At 38.4% G+C, this 22,231-nt stretch overlaps 1 protein-coding gene across 1 annotated transcript in view; it reads right to left on the reverse strand.

The window, feature by feature from the left end:
* Positions 1-252: 252 nt before the first annotated feature.
* The window catches only part of mccc1 (methylcrotonyl-CoA carboxylase subunit), a 40,414-nt gene continuing 18,435 nt past the window's right edge, over positions 253-22,231 (reverse strand). Inside the window, exons 11-19 of the mRNA XM_066708769.1 lie at positions 21,521-21,704; positions 21,253-21,362; positions 20,940-21,156; positions 20,599-20,685; positions 13,692-13,741; positions 13,339-13,482; positions 13,113-13,220; positions 1,529-1,600; positions 253-580 (exon numbers count right to left, since the gene is read on the reverse strand). Coding sequence (XP_066564866.1) covers positions 461-580; positions 1,529-1,600; positions 13,113-13,220; positions 13,339-13,482; positions 13,692-13,741; positions 20,599-20,685; positions 20,940-21,156; positions 21,253-21,362; positions 21,521-21,704 — 1,092 coding nt within the window. The 3' untranslated portion in view covers positions 253-460. The remainder of the gene's footprint in view (positions 581-1,528; positions 1,601-13,112; positions 13,221-13,338; positions 13,483-13,691; positions 13,742-20,598; positions 20,686-20,939; positions 21,157-21,252; positions 21,363-21,520; positions 21,705-22,231) is intronic.

Consider the following 22,231-nt stretch of genomic DNA (forward strand, 5'->3'; position numbering starts at 1 on the left):
CGCTCTTCCATACCCTCAGGGCATTGTCAGGGGTGACATCTACTGGACGTTCCTTGACAGTTCTGTGGAATGTGTGATTGTAACTGTTAAGTAGGTCTGGTAAGATATCCACAAATCTAAAAGTGTTCACATTTTTGATTTTATAGTTCTATTAAACAAACATGGAGTCATGTACACAGAATAGATGGAAGACTTGAGTGTACCTAAGGTAGAAAAATTTTAAAATAAAATAAAATGAGCACCACCTTCATATAATGCTGTTATTCATTGATAAATAAACCGTTTAATTTTAATGTTTGTAAAGATATGAAAAGGCAAACAGTACAGCTCATATTGTGGATACAGTGAGTGAAGGATACACGAAAAACTATATAGATCCCCATTTTCAAATTCCTGGTGGTACTTTTCCCCACTGCTAAAGGTAACTACATTCTTTACATTCACTGATTCACTGAAGGCCTTATTGTGAGATGGCTTCCTCCTCCTCCAGCTCCACTAGTGGAGCATGCCTGTTTGCCTGGGAGCCCTCTTGGAAGAAAACCTTCTTGATAATTCCGGCTTTGGGTGCTCTGATGGTGTGCTGTGTAATGGAGGAGAAAAAACTAAGTAAAAGAGCATTGTAGAATACAATAAAAAAGGCTGTATGAGGGTTGGACTCCTGCAGACGTATGGTGTAAACAGAATGCTGGGTGCAGGGTACAGGGCAGTGAGTGTATCACATTAATCTAAAATCCATATATATTAAAAAAAAAATCATAATTTTAAGCAAATAATTTTAAATGTTGCAATTGTTCTGTTGGTATTGCCTTTTGGTTGGTAATGATGTTTTGCTTTGAATATGCTACCCAACTGTGGGAATTTACAGTGAAAGGGGTATTTAATCTGAAATAATCTTTAATTGCACACAGGTAGGCTCCATTCAATTTATTATGTGAATTCTGAAAGCAACTGGTTGTACCTGAGCTTATTTAGCGTGAATATGTATTTGATGAATTTTTGAATTGAATCGTTTTTTATCACCCCTTATTTTTTTTCCCACATTGAAAGTGTGGAGTAGGTTATGTAGATCAGAAGAAAAAAATCCCAATAGGCACTGTATGTGTAATTACAGTTAAATTAAGTTAAATGTACTGAATTTTGTTTGAACTTTGACAACCAATTTTTTTAACTACTACTAATATTTAAGAAAAAAAATCAAATCAGGCTTCCACTCCAGAAATAGTACTGAAACAGCGCTATTAGAATTACTTAATGTGTTTCAGTCTTCTGATTTAGAGCATGTCACGGTTATTACTCTACTAGACTTTGATGCAAATGACCACCAAATCTTGATACACCGATTAGAAAACCTTGTTGGCTTATCTCACCATGTTTTGTCCTTTGACTGGTTTAAGTAGCTGGGCCACAGTGTGTAAAAAAGGGGGGAAACTGCTGCTCTAGAGCACAGATGAGAAAGGGCATGTTAGATCCTTTCACACATGAGTTTTCAGTTAAACAGCCTGCAGACTACAAAGACACATTATCTCACCTCCATTTTCATGGCAAGCATGACTACCAGGGGGTCTCCAATCTTGACACTGTCACCTGGCTTAACCAGCACCTGAGAGCAAGGAAGAAGAAATAATAACTAGGCTTTGATTAATTAATTCACTGTTCACAACCCTGCTAACACACAAAGTTGCAACAAAGTTGTAGCAACGTAAATTACATTATATTACGTTGCTATAATGTTGTGGCAACATTGTGTGTTAACAGGGAAGCTGCCCAGGCCTCCTCCTACTAGGCTAGAGCATGAGCTACTACGGACCAACAAGAGTGACTCGTGCCGCTGTACTCCAGTGTATCAGTTGTATGTAGTCGTATATGAGTAGGGATGTGCATGACAAATATTTTGACTATCAGTAATTCCACAGCTGTTGTCTACGAGTATTCGCATAGTCGCCCATCACCCCATTCAAAATATGACATACATTAATCGTGAAATAATGCAGTGTGACCATTTTTCCAATTGCAAAAAGTTGTACAATCCTTGTCTAACACAACAACTTTGTTAAATAAACATTAAGCTATGTAAAAATACCTTCCTATTAGAAGATGTATGGAAATGGCATAATAACAACAGCAATAAGCACCTGCCAACTCTCACACATCTTGTGTCAGACTCTTGTATTACTGTTTCCGATAACTTTGGTAATTTTGTTTTTTCAATTTGTATAAAATTTACATTCAATAATAGTTTAGCAATGTGCACTGCAACGAATATGCCTTACCATTAGCATCCTTGTGGCAATGTTTTCCAGTCATAACAGCGAAATACAAAATTAGTTTGTTTTTTAGGTGGGTTAACATACCAGCTGTAGATTTGTGGTAGTTTAATTGCACTGTACATATTTTATACATAAGTGTTTTAAATTTACTTTATCAAACTATTTCCATGCATATCTTCTCTTGAAGCGCAGATGTCCACAGATATGTGCAGAGCACTAGAATTCCACCGATTCCATTGGTGGAGCAGCGCAGATCTGCGCAAAATTGCGGAAATCCACGCTACACGAACGCAACCATTGTTAGCCAATCACAGACAAGAAATATCCCACCCTCCCATCAGGTTTTAAAATATAATCAATACATGCTATCTTTTTTTTTTTTTTTTACTATCGAATCTTAGATTCCCTTGTCGATAGTCAAATGTTCGACTATTCGGTCTAATCCCTACTTTGGATAGTGGGAATTAGATATTTTTCTAGTTAGTATTGTTTTTGTATTCATATGTATAGCACATTTATCATCATAAACATGTCTTACTATGTATTTGTTGCCTAGATTTCTCTTTCTATCAACATTTAGACCTAGTGGATAAAATACGAATTCATTACTGCACACAAACTAAACATTCTACTCTTGATTTGTTGTCGCATTAAAGAACAAACTAGATTTAGAAGTTTCTAGAGAAGTTTCTGCATTGAAAAACTGCCATTTTAACACAGTTTAAGAGAGTATCTGATTAACATAAGTAGTTCAGCATGTTAAACACCTATTAACATTTTTTAGCTTTAATGCAGCTTCATAGCTTTTCTCTGGAAGGATTTATAATAGGGTATTTCATTTGACCTAACAATAAAGTCATCATATAGGGCATTTACAGATAGATCATCCATGGTATCCTATACATGTGCCATAGTAAGTATGAGCCTTACTGCACTCTGTAAGGAGTTATGAGTTAGTTCTCAGGTCCATTTTTTTACATTTTCAAATAGACCACTTTCCTATATGTGTCCAATACTAAATGTGAGTCTATCTTCAATCAGAAAGCAGTTATTAAGCAAAATAACATTTAATTGAGCTTTGACCCCTGAAGAAAAGGTCATAGTTCAAACATTTTTTTTTTCAAAAGAACACATTTGGGCCCCTATGACATGATTCATGGTGACTTTGGTGGATTTTGCATGCTGTAACCCTGAAATGCAAGAAAATGTGATTTGACCTTGAAGGAGAGGTCAGAGGTCAAGTTCAAGGTCATGCATGTATACAGCCCATATGGTTTCCTATACATGTTCTATAGTGACCATCATCGTATCTGCCACCCGCAAGGAGTTATAAGCCTTGAAAGATCAATACGTTTTCGGCGATATCCCATGATCCATAGCTCTGATCGGAAAACTGTTAGCAGTTTTGGAAACCTCACACACTGTTTCCTATCTATGCTCCATAGTAACATTACTCATAACAGCTTCTTTAAAGGAGTAATGAGATGTTCATCTCCAGAGATGTTTTTCTCCAGAAAGGTCAAAGGTCAAGAAAAAGGACATGGTCAGATAAAGCACCATAGGTTCTCTATAGGTGTTCAATAAGTGTCATGACTGCATTTACAACCGTCAGAGAGTTATAAACTACTTTCACTTTTACAGGAAGTGGCATGGAGGTCCGAAGGTAGACCACAGACCTATACCAAAAGTAACAGCATATAATTCGGGTTTGGTTTGGTAAGGAATAGTTCAGTGTTTATTTCCATATGAGTTCCAGTGTATTGCGTATTATTTGTATGTGTGTTTCAGCGTTTTGTTTATTATGTTTATTTGCATTTTAGTGTATATTTTTTATTGCAAAAGTTATGTATTTATTATAAAATATAATATTGTAAACTAAAAAGCTATATATATTGCATTTGCATCGTTCTCTTTGTTCAAACAAAACAGAACAAAAAACATTTGGTTTTTATATGCTTACTTAACATTAGTTTGAAGTACACGGGAACATAAGCAGTTAATGAAATACTCATTTTGTTTAAATTTTTTGTATTTCGTTCATCAAATATTTACATTTTAAAGCAATTTCAGGTATTAAAACATTATTATCATTGTTTTCAAAATCTGGTACCTGGGAAGGGTTTTAATTGTTTCATCTGGATTTGAGGAGGTTAAGGAAAAGACAAAGTTCAGAACAAAGCAGTATAAATACACAGAGCTGAGCAGCAGAAAGCTGTGCAAGTATGGTAAATAGTCCAAGGGATAGGAAATGATCATTTGATAATCAGAAAACCAGGAAAGAATAAGGTGAATGTTGGAACAAGGGTGACATATAGCGGACATTAGAGGAACTTCCTTTGTAGATGTTACAATAAAATATACATTTTGAATTGTTTTTAATTAGAGTTCAGCAGTGAAGGGCAAAGATATTTAGACATTTATTTAGTAAATTAATCAATGCAAGTCAGATTTGAGCTGTGGAACATGGAAATAGGACTGAAATTGAGTTTGACCTTGATGGAGAGGTCAAAGGTCACAATGAAGGACACTTTTAGATGGTGCATGTATGACTTCCTATATGTGCTCTATATTGACCAAAGGCCCATCTCCTCTCTGTCAGGCGTTATAGAGCAAAAATCGCTCAAAATGAGAATTTGATCTGAAAAGATAGGTTGAAGGTCAAAACCAAGGACAGTTTTAGATAGCCCACTTAGGGTTTCCTATATGTGTTCTATAGTGAAATTGACCCTATCTACACTCTATTAGGCGTTATAGGGCAAAAATCAGTCAAAATGAGAATCTGAACTTCACCAAAAGTTCAAAGGTCAAAATGAACATTTTTAGACCGCACACTTATGGTTTCCTATATGCATCCAATAGTAAATGTGACTGTATCTGTACTCTGTAAGCAGTTATAAGGCACAATAATATTCAATTGACCTTTGAATCCTCAATTAATGGTCAAACTTCAAACTTTTTTTTTTCCCAAAAGAACACATTTGGCCTGCTGTATTTGTGGCATGGGGCCCGTTATGGCTTTTGCAGTGTTTTCACACTAAAATCATGCAATTTCATGTTTGACCTTGAAAGAGAGGTCGTAGGTCAAATTCAAGGGCATCCATGGATAGAGACTATATGGTTTCCTGTACCTGTTCTATAGACACCATCATTGTATCTGGCACACAAAAAGAGTTATAAGCTGTCAAAGTTTTTTTTTTTTTTTTTTTTGCAATATCCCATGATCCATAGCTCTGAGCAGAAAAGGGATAGCATTTTTGAAAACTTCATACAGGAGTTCGTATTAGTGTTCAATAGTATGTTTGGCCATAAAAGCATCCTGGAAGGCGTAATGAGATGTTCAATATCTGATGACACTTGCATCAGATCCTAGATGCTGTATTTCAGTCCAGGAAGGTCACAGGTCATGGCAAGTGGTTTATTCTGATAGAGCACATAAGGTTTCCTATAAGCATTCAATAAGTACTATGACTGTATTTACAGCCATTAGAGAGTTACATACTACATTCACTTTTAAGGCATATGGCATGTAGGTCCAAAAGTAGACCACACAGCCACAATAAAAACAATAGCATACTATTCGGGACATAGCACAAGCAGACTGCCAAGGTATGGAACAGTGCAAAACTGTAGGAGGATGTAAGATATTATTTGTTAGCACAGAATTTCCCATAGAAAAAATAAATTATATCTGGTTTGGCAGAAGAAACAGACTTCTTCTCTAGTTTCCTAAATTTTAAGGAGGCCCCTGGTAGACCATGGTAGCCTGGCTTATCTATGTGTCCAGAAGCCATTGTACCTGTCCTCTGATTGGCTCCTAGACTAATTCAAAAGACCCCCCACTATGTAGGTTACATCTGTATCAAGCACCCAACACATGGTGGTGGCAAAATGTGATTGGTTGAAAGGAAACCTTATAAACTAGGAGAACAAGAGAAGTTTGTTTTTTCCGGAGATCAAAGAGAAGACAACAACAAGAGAAGACAACAACAAGAGAAGAGCAAGAGGAAGAGAGAGAGACACCATTGCCTGACCAGACTGACCTAAGCTTCCCTGTGAGGAGAAGAGGAGAAATTGGGTATCATCTGTTCTTTCTGTAATCCAGCAGAAGCTTAATATTACTTATTTTCAGTAATATAATTGAATGATAGTAGTTTGCTATTTTTGTCACAAATAAATGATTATTGCACATCTGTGACTTGACCGCATCTTCGCTCTAAAAATAATCTTAAAAGAGAAACCAATTGACCTATGAGTTTTCAGTTAAACTATTTATTTAGATTGACTGAAAAACCAAGCATATTAAATTCTCTTACAAGGAGATGCGTTGACATTTTAGTGTGCGAAGGCGAAGAAATAGAGGAAGAAGAAGAAACCGAGAGATAACTATCAGGATGAGCTGCCCGCTAGTCTGAAAACAATGGGCTATGGGTTGGAATGAGCTGCCCCTACTGAAAACATTAAGCAGCTCATCCCGTCAGACATAAAGGACCTGTCTGAATTGGCTACCAGCTGTTTTTCAACACTATTACTGTATTTTAACACTTTAAATCCAAGGTAGCTCATCCTGTCGGACAGAAGTGACCTATCAGAATGGGCTACCCTCTGTTTTTTGACACTATTACTGTATTACAAGCTTTCAAACCATATGTAGCTCATCCTGTAATCTATGCGTAAATAGCAAATTGGTAACTATGAAATAACACGGTCAAAATAATTTTAAATGCACATAATAATTACCAACACATTTATGGGCATGTTCACTAAGCACGTGTACTTTCGCTAGGCAGCTCATTCTGAGAAGTAGCTCCGTTTGTCAGAACACCGGCAAGGTCTGTGTGAATGAGTCATTGCTGTCAAATTTACCGTCGAGTCCTTGCGTGTCGATGCAGTGTGTCAGCTAACTGCCGTAACCAATCAGAATAGGGGTGCATTTTTGTGCGGCAAGCCACCTTTGAATAAGAACTAGTGACCGTAACGAGAAACGGACCAGGTTGTTAGAAATGGCGTAGGATGAAAATAATATATTTGCAGCAATTCTGATTGTTATTGATGAACCAACAGGTTGGCGTATGTAATGCAATTGCAAATGCAATTGTCACACAAGTCAAAAGTTATGTACCAATAAATAATACAAAATATATTATCTCTATACAAGCAAACATGTTACCCCCCCACACTGGGTTCATTTCAAACAAAATCGGTTCGGTTAATTTGCTTTGAAACAATCTATCAGTGTGCTGGACATTCACACTTGCCTTGTGTACATACGTGCTCAGTTCGTAACTCGGGTTCGTTTTCGTGATTCACTTCCGTGTTTTCTCAGGACTCAGATCATATTGCAATAATCAAGTGAGCTTGGTTCCTTTTTGTATTAATAAAACACAGGATATTTACATTTTACATGATTAATGCATACAAGAAATGGCAGCATAACGAGTACAATAACAATACATATGACTACATTGTATTGTTTACTATATATTTCCTATACACGTGTGTCAATTGTAAATTGCATTATGCTTTGAACTACACTGTAGTTTTGCACTTTGTATTGCTCTTATTTGTAAGTCGCCCTGGATAAGGGCGTCTGCCAATAAATAAATAATAATACTCTGTTTTCTGTGTGAATGGATCCTTGCCAGCAATTTGTCGGCATTTCAGTGTGAATGGGGCTTTACATTGGTATCAAGTAAACAAAGGAATCAGCAAGTGGCCAAATAACTCCTAGGCATATTCAATAATATTTCATTATATTAGTATTTACAGGTTATAAAGTTAAAAAACAAACAAAAAACATGATATTCACAAGCTGAATTTGTTGCCACCACAGTCTGTTGAAAGAGATTATTGTGATGGGACATTGAAAAGGATTGGTCTGTATGCACGCTATGTAGCCTATGTATGTACACCGATCAGCCATAACATTATGACCATTGACAGGTGAAGTGAATAACACTGATAATCTCGTTATCATGGCACCTGTCAGTGGATGGGATATATTAGGCAGCAAGTGAACATTTTGTCCTCAAAGTTGATGTGTTAGAAGCAAGCGTAAGGATCTGAGTGACTTCGACAAGGGCCAAATTGTGATGGCTAGACGACTGGCACGTAGCAATGGAAGAAGGTGGCCTGGTCTGATGAATCACGAGTTCAAGGTGTTGACTTGGCCTCCAAATTCCTCAGATCTCAATCCAATCGATCATCTGTGGGATGTGCTGGACAAACAAGTCCAATCCATGGAGGCCCCACCTCGCAATTTAGAAGACTTAAAGGATCTGCTGCTAACGTCTTGGTGCCAGATACCACAGCACATCTTCAGAGGTCTAGTGGAGTCCATGCCTCGATGGGTCAGGGCTGTTTTGGCGGCAAAAGGGGGACCTACACAATATTAGGCAGGTGGTCATAATGTTATGGCTGATCGGTGTATGTGTTAATAATAATAATAATAATATATTATTATTATTATTATTATTATTATTATTATTATTATTATTAATATTGTTACTACTACTACTAATACTACAATGTATCCAAGGTGACAAACAGAATTAATAATTTAGAGTTAAGCAAAATTAACTAATAATTAGTCTGAAATACAAACTGTCATTTTAGTTCTTTGCAATATCCAGATGATGAACTGATGAACTGCGTTGTGCCACACAATCCGAAGACACTCAGTCTGTCCCTCTTCTTTCAGGCTTTTTCTTTTGCAGTTAGATTTTTTCTGTTCATTTTGTACAGACTGTGGATACAGACCTAGTTTTTAATCTGCGTTTATTGGTAAACCACATTGTGACTTCTACGGCATTTGAAAAGCTGTCGTGGGTGAAGTGAGCCCACAAATCACAGAATGATCTGTTGATCTGAGAAAATCCTTTCTATTACATTAGCAAAAATGTAACCTTAATAAATCACCTTATTTATGGGATCTTTTCTGTTCCACTTGTGATGTAACTGCTGAAAAAGTATGCTGTTTCTTGGCAGCACATCCCAAAAACTTTTTTCAAATGCAATTTTCTTATATTTATAGCACAAAACAATATATTAGCATATTAGAGTGGTAGTATAATGTAGTTTATGGATATAAAGTTAATTAAAAAAAACAACAACACAAGGGTTTAGTACTTTTTAAATCCTGTTCTGTTAGGAAGTGAGGTCCATCTGTTATATTATATTATATTAATAAAAATGGGTGCTTATAACAAACTTATAAAACAAGTTCTCCAAAAATTCAAAATAATAAAAGGGATTTCATATGGCCATGCAATGTTACACAGGATGTTGTAAAGGGAGACAACTTGTACGCAAAGACGACATGTTCACAGTCATCTTGTTGTCAAAATTCCAGTATATTCAAGGATATGAAAAGGAATTTCAAAATCCAACGACATTCAAGGATAATCAAGGTGCGTACGAACCCTAACACCTCTAATAAACATGCATTTTACTTTCTGCTGAGGTTTGCTATATTTTTCCCCGATGTATCTTGGAGCTTTGGATTAAAAAACAGGAAACTTCAAACTCTCGATTTCCCTACTAAGAGTAGTATTAAATGATTGCAGGGCATCTTGTTAAATATAGCACAAAACACCACCACCTCCAACCACACCATCCTGCATCACTGAAATGTGGATGTTAAAAACCCTTCCCAAGCATTAATAATCTCAGTATCTTGCATCATAGAAAGTACAAGACAATGATACTGCACTGATGTGAGAACCTCTATTGCAAGATTGCATGGAGGATTCTCAGGGTTTTAACTGCGAGCAAAACATATGCATTTGGCAGTGAAACACCAATTTTAAATTGGTCACAAGGGTGCCAGTGAAAAAATGTAGCTGGTCACGTTATTTGCATTATTTGACTAACGATGCGATTTACTTGGGTTGTGCTGGTAAACGGTATACTGCTTCACCAAGGTGAAAAATGATTTATTTTATATTGTCAATGATAGATCAATGGACAGAAAGATATAGATATAGATATAGATATATTCTAATCAAAAACGTACTCCAGGAAAAGTAAAAAGTCTCCCATTCAAGAAGTTACTTTCAAGAGTACTCAAGTACCAAAAGTAAAACTAAATTGTGATTTTAGTAAGAACGTGAATGTGCAATGTGTTTGTGTGTGAGCCTTATGAAGAGGGCATGCAAGAGATTAATTTGATATTTTAATCCAATATTTTATTTTCCATAAATTATCAGGGTATTTTATTTTTTGGTTCCTCAATTTTATCTTGAAGAAAACCACGTTAAACAAAAATAAATGTTATTTAGGCACATATCTGGAAATTACTTTCATTTGTATTTTACAAAAGTTTCATTTTATTGAATAACAACGCCTTTCGACACTACTGTGTCTTCATCTGGACTATAAATACCTAATAAGTGAGATTGTGGCTACAAAATCAATTTTTCATTATGTATATAAAATGTGATGTCCTTACACATGCCATCTTAAAAACCTTTGTTTTATATAAATCGTAAACATCACCATGGACATGATTTTCTCATAAATTGTACTATTTATATCATAAAGTGAATAATAAAGTCAAAATGTAAAATAAAAATCACATTTAAATATGCATATTATTTATTAATACTGTACTGGCCCAAAAATGTTACGGGGAAATGCTTAAGATTTTAGGGGCAATGCGTGAGACTTGAGAGCTATACTTGCCACATGAATACAGGATACTGCACCACTTTACAACATAGACAATTCATAACTGGCTCGAAAAAAAACTTTATGACAATACTACACAGCTACATGCACAATACCCATCGATCTAATGCAACAAAAACAGCTGCTAATTACCAAAATAACACTTCTCCATGCCAATACAATGCATTTACAATCACGGAAAGCAAACAATACTGAACACTGCACTACCACGACTTATTGATGCACTGCAGCTCGGACGCAGGTACACATGCACAGTTTTTCCATGCAGTTGTGCGCACTGCTAAACTATTCATTTTGCATACCCATTATTAACGTTAGATTTTTTTTCTTTCATGCAGCTTCTTTCATTGTGGGCATACTACTTTGAAAGAAAACCTAAATGGTCAGATTGACCCCACCTTTCTACTGTGTGAAGGCTAATCAAAATAAAAAAAAATTCCCCAATTGGTAAAATGTGTGTGACTGACCTATGAATGGTGCTATGGAATTGTAGAATGACGCATATAGCCAGTTTAATAGTCATATTAATGACCTACCGGAAGTGAGTAACAGTATCGGAGTCATCTGTGGGAAATGTAGTGGAGTAAAAAGCACATTATTTTGTTCATAAATGTAGTGGAGTAAAAGTAAAAGTAGCCACAAATAATAAATACTTAAAGTAATAAATAATAATAAATAGTAAAGTACAAATACTCAAAAAACAAACTTAAGTACAGGAATGAAGTATTTGTACTTTACAACCCTGGATATAGATATATATAAAGATGTGCTTAATAATCTGCAGATGCGATAGAAACTAAAACAATTTCTGGCGTGAGACATTGGAGTAGGTATCTGTCAGGTAGGTCACATCTGTAAGCATCAACACATTTCCATAACTGTACAGTTACCAGTTCTTCTAATAGTCTAATAAATTCTCTCATGATTCTCTAATGTTGCCATTTTCTAAAATATTGAGTTGCGGACAGTTATAACAAATATGAGGAGCTACTTCTTATTATTCAATATATTGAAAAATATATAAAACTTATACAAGTAAAACTTTTTCTCTCAAATAAACAAATTGACTAATTATGGTCGTTCTATGAGCAAGTGCTGTGAAAATAAGGTGTCATTCTAAGTCTGACTCTGACTAAGTCTGATTAACATTAATATATATATATATATATATATATATATACACATCTTTTATCATAACTTTTATCATTGTAGACTATTTTAGTTTTGTTTTAATATTTAGTATGGTTATGATACGTATTTGGGCTCCAAAGTTTTGATAATGTGACCAGGTATTAAAATACCATTTAATAATTGTTTTTAAAACTAATAGCGAAACATCAATAAAAGCTGGACAAAGTCAATATATTGGTATTTTTGGCATGGCCTCCACACACCACATAACTGAAAGCATAAGTTTGTAACACTTAAAAAAAAATGCAACTGAGTAATTTACACATTGTTCTTTTAAATATTTATTTGAATCTAAAAAGTGTATTTCAAATGGTTCTTTTAGAGTCGGTATTTTAGGTCAACATCTTTATAACACTTAAAAACAATTTCCAAGTTTATAACACTTAAAAACACAATTTGCAATGCAGTCATTAGCACATTGTTCTATTATAGGTTTATTCGGTTTGTGAGGGGGATGTCACATAGGAGGATCATCTTTGTTGTTTGTTTTCCTTTTTATTCAATTAGATTGTGTTTTTGTTATACATTTTGTTTTACTACCTCAACCAATTGCTGCTGACGATCTATTGTTTAATATTATTTATGGATTACATTTATTTTATTTTAATAGAGTTTAAGAACAGCCATGTCAACCCATCTCAGAAAGTAACATGCCAGACTGACTCAAATCTGCAATAAATACATTTTGCACTTTATTTTAAGTCACAGTATATCTATCCAATACATCTATGCAATTTTGATTTTGATTTTTGATAGCCAAAACTTTTGTAAAGTCATCCGGGGGTTCATGCAGGTGACGTTCCCAATGCAAGTTTGAATTATTCAAATGTGAAATGCGAGATAGGGAAACCAGATTGGCATTATCTGGTGTAGTTCAGAGCATTGAATTATAGTTGAGTTCAGTGTAGTACTGTGCTGTGATGTGATAATTCAGTGCAGTGCAGTGCTCTTTATGCTATAGTCACCCACCTTCTCCACAGTTCCAGTCATGGGGGCCACGGCTCCACCCTGTGTGGAGGTTGAACTGACTGTTGCCAGAAATCCTGGCTGGGGCAATGACACTTCCAAACTACCCTCCTGTGGACACAGCAACACAAAACTCAGTCACTGCCTAACACCCCATACAACACACAATAAAGACTGGCAGAGGTCACACCTGACCCTGACCCCCCAGATCCTAGCCACAATACTTTACCATGGAGAAGAGGTGTACTCTGCTGTCCATGAGTACCACTCTGGGCCGAGACACCACGCCGTCCACACAGCAGCTCAGGAAACTTGCCCCCGAGGCTGGCTCTTGCACCACCTCCCCCGACACTTGCAGCACCTGCCCACACATCTGCACAAATTACACAGACTCTCATTAAGGCTTTTGAATGTGTACATCCGGTTTGCCCTCAGTGAGTGCGCTTGTGAAAAGTGTAACGAGTTTTCGGCTTAGAAAGACAAAAAAGTAATTTTCTGTGCATCTTATTTACAAGCCATTTTAGATATTATATTATGTATTAAATGTATCCTTTCAGGGACAGAAGATGTAGAAAGCCTAACCTCCATGCTGTAAGTTCCATCTGGATTGTAAGTAACAGCCACTGGCACCTCTGGAACAGAAATAATATAGTTTTTAGTTTTTTCATTTCGTTTTTGTACAGTCTGGGGCCAATTATTAGTGGGCTGTAATTGATATGCTGACACTATTAATCCCACACCTGTTTTGTTGGGAAACCTCCCACTTCATTACCTGCCATTTTGTACTAATATGTCCCTTGGGAAGGAAAATCTGTCAAAGTGAACTGTAAGGGCTGAAGTTTTTTTCTAATTTTAAATTAAACTGCTATGCTATGTCCCTGCAGCCTACTATAACTACTGTTATAGTAATCAAATTCACAATTAAGAAAATCAACACATTATGTTTGAATAATTACAAAAATAAAAACTAATTATGAATTGAATAAATTGATGCATTAAAAGAAAAGTTCAAACAAAATCCAGTACATTTGACTTGTAATTCCATATACAGTGCCTATAGGAAGTATTCATGACCCCTTTAACCTTTTGTTGAGTTATGTTATAACCTGAAATTGTGATGCATTTAAATGGGATTTTTTTTTCTTCTGATCTACATAACCTTCAGTAAATGCATATTCACCCCCTTTGACATGACACTGCCAAATAATCTCAGGTGCAACCAATTGCCTTCAGTGTGTGCAATAAAAGATTATTTCAATTTAAATACACCTGTCACTGTAAGGTCCCACAGTTGGGTAGCAAATTCAAAGCAAACATACTACCATGAAGACCAAACACCTTTCAAAACAACACACGGAAAATATGTGGAAAGGAACAGATTAGGGAAGGGGTATAGAAAGATTTCAAAGGTACTGAATATCCCTTGGAGCACAGTCAAATCAATCATTAACAAGTACAAGGTATATGACTCCACCCAGAATCTGCTTAGAGCAGGCCATCCTCCCAAACGGAGTAGCTGGGTAAGAAGGGCATTGGTCAGAGAAGCCACCAAGAGGCCAATGACAAGATGGGAGAAACTGTCCATGTGTCAACAATAACTCAGGTACTCACAAGAACCCAGGGTGCAGCTGAAGCAGGCCTGGTGGACTTCCCCCAAATTAACTCTACCATCGCCACGCTGGTCTCCTTAACCCCGCTGTCTGGGAAGTCACATGATTTGACCTGTCCTGACAATGTCACGTGATGGTGACCCTGCTCCAGAGGGCCTACGAGTCTGGAGCCCAAGTGGCTCGCCTGCATAACAGCAAAAGCCTACTGGCCCTTTACCTGGCTCAGCTGGCTAAGGCCCCAGACACAGCCACCGCATCACAGGCCACCCCGCCCCCTATCAGAGAGATAGCGGTGGCAGCCGACCTGCTGGTTAATGCGATACGTCACGGCGCAAGGGCAGCTGGATGTCTTACTATCTTCCCCTCCTGTGCTTCGGCTCTGTGACATTCCAGCAGTCTCTGGCCCACCCATACACCTCCCAGCAACTCCAAACTATAACAGTTGGCTATTCCCTATAGTTTCAGGCCCGTCCACCCACCTTCTGAGGTGTGGCGTGGACGTGAGTGAGGGACCCATTGCAGTGTGTGGCACTTTGCATCGAAATCGCTGCTCTCCTGGAGAAGAGAGTAATTTGCGAAGGGCCCTCACTGGGGCAGCATGGGGGATTCTAATCCCCACACTTCCTAGTTCCCAAGGAAAATGTCGATTTCCGCCCCTACGAGTCCACCGGGACCCTGGTGCCTGAACACCTGGTGGCTCACTCGACTCGAGGCGTTGCCACATCATGGGCCCCTTTTCAAGGCGCCCCCTTTGGCAGACATTTGTGCGCCTGCAGCTTGCTTGGGCTTTACCGCTTACATTTGCCCTGTTCTATAGGTTGGATGTGACGGGACCAGTCCCTTCCTTTGGGAATCCGTTGTTGGCTGCAGTCATTGTGCTGTTCAAAGTCTTCCACAATCTCTGGAAGAATATCTGATCTGTACTGAGACATAATGTAATTTAATTTTTTCTCAGTTGTCGCTCTGTCCCCCACAAGATTTGTAATTTTTTTTTATAATTTCACTCTCACAAAAATGTACATTCAAGTCACACACCCCACTTCTGACTATGTCCTAAACGATTTCTCTGACAGTATCAAATGTACACTGAGCAGAGCCTGATGCCTGTTCACTGAGTCCTAAATGGATCCTTGTACCATCCTGAAAAAAGATGCCAACAGTGCCATTTATGTGATCTGTTTTTGTTGTCCCATCTGTGCAGAGAGTCAAATCATTTTCTGTAAGAATTCTACTCTGTACATGCTGCAAAAATACTTTCCTAGCTTCCAGCACCAAGTATTTGCAGAAAGTGTCTCCTAGAAATCTTTCTATGTGTGTACCAAACAGTTTTTCTAAAACTACTCCAACAACCTGAGATGCCTTATGCGTTCTAACTCTCATATTAACAACTTAGTCGATATACACTTCCCTTACAGCATCTGTGCATCTATTTTCCGTATATGTTTCGGTCTTGTTCTCTAAGAACTTGTCCAAGTCTCCCTTCACTTCTTCAGATTCGCCCTGCCAAAACAACACCTCTTCAATTAACTTCCTAACCTTGTCTGCCACACTTGTCACCATCCATTGCAGATTTTCTTTTATAGTAATTAACTTTCATGGTCTTTTCTTTTACTATGCATCTGCTTCTGCATCTATTCCTTTACCACCTCAATGCTCTATTCTAACTTAGCATTAGCCAATGCAAACTGATCTTTCTCCTCCCTAAGATGAGTGCCTCTCTCTGCATTTCTTGTTTTTTGTCATCTCTATGTTCTCAGTTCTTTTTTCAGTTTAACTATCTTCACCTCAACCTCATACAACCAAACCCCCCTCTCTTTCCTCTCTGTGTCTATTCAGTCTCATTCTTCTGCCAGAGCTTTACATTCTGAGGTCAAGTTGTTCACTTTCCTCATCTCTTTTCATATCCTGTCAACTACAAAATCCACATTTTGCAAATTAAGCAAATGGCTCTCCGGGCTTCCAGCACCTGGATCTGAAGCCTCACCATCTCCTGAGTCATGCACGTTCCTTTTAAACGGCAGTGTGAATCCTGGATGTTGTCTTTCTATACTTCGCTTCCAACGTCTTTACATACTTTAATACGTCACAAAAACCACCGGTATCAGTATAGACCTGCGCTTATTGACTTATTTTTTTTAAACATATCACAGCTATGAGAAATGTCCCGGTAACAGCACAGCATCAGTTATACACCTGCAGGTATTGGCTTTGTTTTTTTAAGAAAACAGATTAAATAAAAGCAAGACAAATCCACAACTAGGATTCAGTTTATTAGTTTCCTGTCTGTTATATACGTTAGTGCATTATTCATCATAATATGGGCTATAATACAAATATACTGTACTGTTCTCTATGTGTTTTACTCCTTTGAATGTTAATATAAATAAACAGCAAGCCAAATTCCTTTTCATGAGCCAGGTGAGCGAGCACACTTGCTCCTTTAATGACTTTCACATTCTAGTCAGCTTGACATTAATGAAGCAGAGTGAAACTAAAAAGAAGATACAAAAATAAACTTAATGGATTGCTATTAGCAACAAGCAAACATCAAGATTGACAGCAACAAACGTGCAACTGTTGTTATTTCCAAAGCTACAACACCTCAAACAATTAGTTTTGTACAAACTTAGAAATGGTCACAAACGTGACAAGTAATGAAAATACACAAACAAAATGCACAAAACAAAATCAGAGAAACCCACACAGCGACCATGCCATCTTTCTTCCCGTTTCTGTGCTCGGCTGCAGGGGGTGTCAAAATAAAAGCCTTACAATAATTTGTTCATTAACAATTTCAAAATAAAAAAAAATAATTTATTTAAACATGCAAAAACAAAAAACAAAAAAAAAAACATCTGCAGGGCAGAACATGTACACTTCAAATGAATCCCAGAGTCATATGCAACAACAACAAAAAGCATGCATTGACATGCTTGAGGAAATAAGAAATACAACATTAAAATTCCAATCAAACCTGCTGGTCATCACTTATCATAGAATGGAATGTTGGAATACGCGCACGCTTCCAATGGGAAATGGCGGTTCATGTTTGATTATTTTTCCCCCAGAAATATATGGCTGTGGCATGGAGGGGGTTAATTGTCCCTCCCTGCCTGTGCATGGACTGCAGGTGGCTGGGGTGATTGATCAATTAAGGTCAATCAACCCCAGCCACCTACTATATAAGGAGGCCTCCGCCTCCCATTAAGAGGAGGGAGGAAACCTGCCCAGTGTTGTTGAGGCTTGCTGTTTTGGTTACGTTTTGGCACACTGAAGTCCTTTGACTAGCCTGTGAGTATTTTGGTTTCTTTGGTGTTTCTCTTTGGTTGGCCCTCGTGCTGGTTTATTTTGTTTGTTTGTTTGTTTGTTTGTTTGTTTGTTTGTTTGATTGAATTAAAGTCTGTTATGTTAACCTGTGTGTGGTCTGGCTCAAAGCCTCCATTGCTGGCCACCCTGCCACAATGCCATGTGTTTTATTTCAATCATTGTGAAATACAGAGCCCAGAAAGTTTGGCTTAGGTCTGTATAAAGACAAAGTAGAGGGGTACGGCCACCTTGTATCAGTGGCAACAAAGGTGTTTTATGTTCAAACTAGCAACACTGGTGATCAAGTCAACAAACTACTTTTTTTTTTTTTTTTTTTTCCTGACTTCGGGTACAAAATGCCTGTTAACCTGCTATTGGTGGGGATGTAACCTATCAAATAACACCTTCATTAGGGGTGCGTGTGAAACCACCTTTTGGGCTTGAGCTTTTAGAAAAAGGGGAGGAACTGAAAATCTGGGTGCTGCTGTGCCCTGAGAGGCGCTGCTGTGCCTTATCACTCAATAGAACAAGATCGCTTTTCACACCAGTGTGCAGAGAAAAAGCCTGTAGTTTAGACCTACAACTTTATTTTTACTGTATGTGATGTTTTGTATTACTAATCTATGTAGTATTTGGATTGGATGTGTTTTTTTTTTTTTTTTTTTTTTTTTTTTCTTAATAGGAACTTGAAAACGGCACACTTAAATGCTTGTAACCTCTTCACAGAGAGCTTCTACACTCTGTGATAAATGCTGTTAGGGTACATTCAACCTCCCTCCTTTTGGTGTTCCTTCCCTCCACTACAGTTCCAAAGACTCGTAGAATCTATGCCAAGGTGTATTGAAGCTGTTCTGGCAGCTCGTGGTGGCCCAACACCTTCATGAGACATTTTATGTTGGTTTTTCCTTTCACACCAGTCTGTGTGTGATACACATGCTTCTAAGTGAGTTGGGATTGACCCCCCCCATATATATTTTGTTTATAGGATTTGCACTTATCTTAAAAAAATGATGGCATTGGGAATTCCGCCAATTTTGAAAACTCATGTAAATGAAAATATATGTAATCCTTGAGGAAAACCTGCTTCAGTTTGCAAAAGACTTTGACTTAGATTCACCTTTCAGCAGGACAATGACCACAGGTACACAGCTAAGTGAATGTCCTAGTGTGGCCCAGGCTTGACGATTGAGAATCTGTTGGAAGATGGTTGTGCCCCGTACTACTCATTAAAATTGGCCAAGGAGAAAAGGCACATATTGCAAACCTGGAAGAGACTTACCCCAAAAGACTTGCAGCTCTAATTGCTGCCAATTGCCGATTCAGGGGGGTAAACACTTATTTATCCAGAACATTTTAGGTTTTTATTTTCATTAACTGTTTTTACACAATTAAAAAAGCTTGCCTCTTCAAAGTGTTGAGTAGGTTGTGTAAATGGGGGGAAACAAATCTAATTTAAATGCATCTAAATTTCAGACTTTAACACAATAATAGTCCTTGCCAGCAATATCTGGGCAAATAATTTTCCAAAAGCAGACAAGCTGGTAGCAACCATTAAAAACATTTATACATTGCCCAAGCAGAAAACTATGTTATAACAACCACCTGAGTTGTCACCTGAGCCATGCATAACACGTTTGGGGCACTTGGTATTCTGGTGCTGAATATCATTCCAAATACATCCCATTTTACACAGGAAGGAAATGCACATTTCACCAAACACTGTATTCTCAAAGGACATCCAGAATTATGCTTATAGATCAGCATAATTAAAAATCTTAACTCGATTACAAACTGATTGCAATGCATGGCATTAGATTGGATTCAGTGTTTTGAAAGCTGTGACATTAAAGTCCTTCAAACATCTAATATAGTTGCAGAATGAATAAATAAATACCATACAATGGTGTACTTAGGTGGCCCCCTCAGGGCCATGGCAATTTTGAAAAATTAAGTGTTGTCAGAGCCCGCCGATCAGGATTCGAACCACACACCTCAGGACCTCTAAACGCCCTAGGTCTGTATTATACCTGCTCAATTTGGGCTGAAACTTTGATGCAGAAGGCTTAGCAATGTATTGTTTTTTTCGGAGGGTTATGTCACTTGTAACATTCTCATATACCATACCTGTTATGACAGCAATAGGGGGGTGATCATTCAATGTGCTGAAACTACTTTTGTGCTACACTGTGACAGAAGAAAGAGTTTATGGGCTCACGCACCTGTATAAGAACAAACTAATTTATGGAGATGTTATTGATGAATCACAACAGGAGACTTGCATTCACATAGAAACTCCTCCATCAGCAGCAGAAACGGCTTATTTCCAATGAAGATGCATATTTCTAGCATATTTCTCATTAATCAAATTCAGCCAAACTAAAATGTAAGAAATCTATAACAATAAATTCATAATATGGCATATGGTAATGACTCTCTAATTGGAAACATGAGATGAAAATGTATTCTTTAGAGGTCATTAAACATGCGCATCGTGCAATTGAATTTGAATTGCATGAAAGCCGTATTTAGACTGAATAGGCTAATCCTGTCATTGTTTGGGTTTTAGCACTTACTATTTTCTCCCAGCTGCAGTGTCAGGTATTGGGTGTACAGTATGTTCACTCTCCTCCCGTTACCAGAGGCGAATGGGGAGTACTGGTCTGCAAACAGGAAGCACAGCATCAGGTTAAGTGCCCCCTCTCTCTTGCCAGGGGGTTATGGTATTATTAATATTATTTTTTAAATTTATTTATTGTATTAAGCATCCGAGACTGGTGTGTGAACTTCGACTTTATACTAGACTGTAGAAGTAACAGAGCGCAGCTACAGTGGGAGACTGACAGGCGCAAACAGACAGAATGGAGTGTCAAGGCTAGGACAGGGACTGTGTAGAGCAGGGGATGAGTGTTCTCACCAGCAGACTGTGCACCAAACTGTCGGCTGTTCTCTCTCTCCCTCAGCAGCAGGGCGAGGGCAGCTTGGCACAGCTCCTGTGGGCGTGGTGGGTGTGGTGAGGGGAACAGTGTGACACGGTGCTGCTCGATGAAACTGGTGTGCACGTTGCCTGCAGAAAACTCCGGGTGATCAGACAGCTGCAGCAGGAACTCGATATTGGTGCTCAGTCCCACGATCTGCATGGAGGAACAAAGTACGTCAGTCTCCTGAATGTGTGCAGTAGGCACTGAGCCCATCCAGAGGCAATATGTGTCAGCAATGTCCATGCTTACATTGTATTGGCGCAGGCAGTATCTGAGCTTGCTGAGGGCGGCCGCCCGGTCCTCCCCCCACACCACAAGCTTGGCGATCATGGGATCATAGTGTACTGACACCTCATCACCTGCAGGTAGAACCAGAGAACATATGCAGGCAAGTACCGACAGGACATCTACTCTCATCTCAGCTCTAAATAGTTTTACATTGAAACAAATTAAAAAGAAACAATAGCAAAAACAAAATAAAACTGCTCATTCAGGGCATTCAGTCCTTGACCCCCACCTTGTTGAACCCCAGTCTCGATGCGTGTGAACTTATCGGATGGTGGGGTGGACAGGTGCAGCAGTGGCCCCGCCCCAGGCAGGAAATCATTGGTGGGATCCTCAGCGTAAATCCGAGCCTCAAATGAGTGACCCTGCAACTCCACCTGTTCCTGGCGCAACGGCAGCTTCTCTCCACCAGCAACCTGGAGGGGAGAGAGAAGGAGTGGGGAAAGAGTGGAGAGAGTAGATTATTGGGGGGGAAATGTGAAAGGTGCATCAGCATTTGTGCAGTAAATGGATACTCAGCACCAGGGACATGCAGCGACACTGCAGGAGTCAGTGGCTAAAAAAGGGGTTTGTTGAGCAGGGGGGTTGGGGAGCTGTGCACAATTGGAACAATGGCACTTGTGGGGTGGGGGAGGGGTCTGTGGACCGAGGGGGCACTTGAGGGGTACAGAGAAGCAGTCCAGGCCCTTGCCATTTTTCCGCCCTGTACGACAGCAGAATTCCCCGACCCCCACCTCCCCGTCATTTCCTTAAAAACCGTGATACACCATTCCAAAAATCTATATCTATCTATCTATATCTGCATAGACAAAACATAGACAACATCATTCTAAAAACATTCACCAGACAGCAAGAAAGCAAAAGTATATTCTTACCACTAACAAAATTTGACCCGCCTGGCTTTTCTCCCGGCAAAGGTACAGAGGGCTTAATATTCAAACTG

This window comes from Amia ocellicauda, chromosome 7 (assembly GCF_036373705.1).
Source record: "Amia ocellicauda isolate fAmiCal2 chromosome 7, fAmiCal2.hap1, whole genome shotgun sequence".
Lineage (NCBI taxonomy): Eukaryota > Metazoa > Chordata > Actinopteri > Amiiformes > Amiidae > Amia > Amia ocellicauda.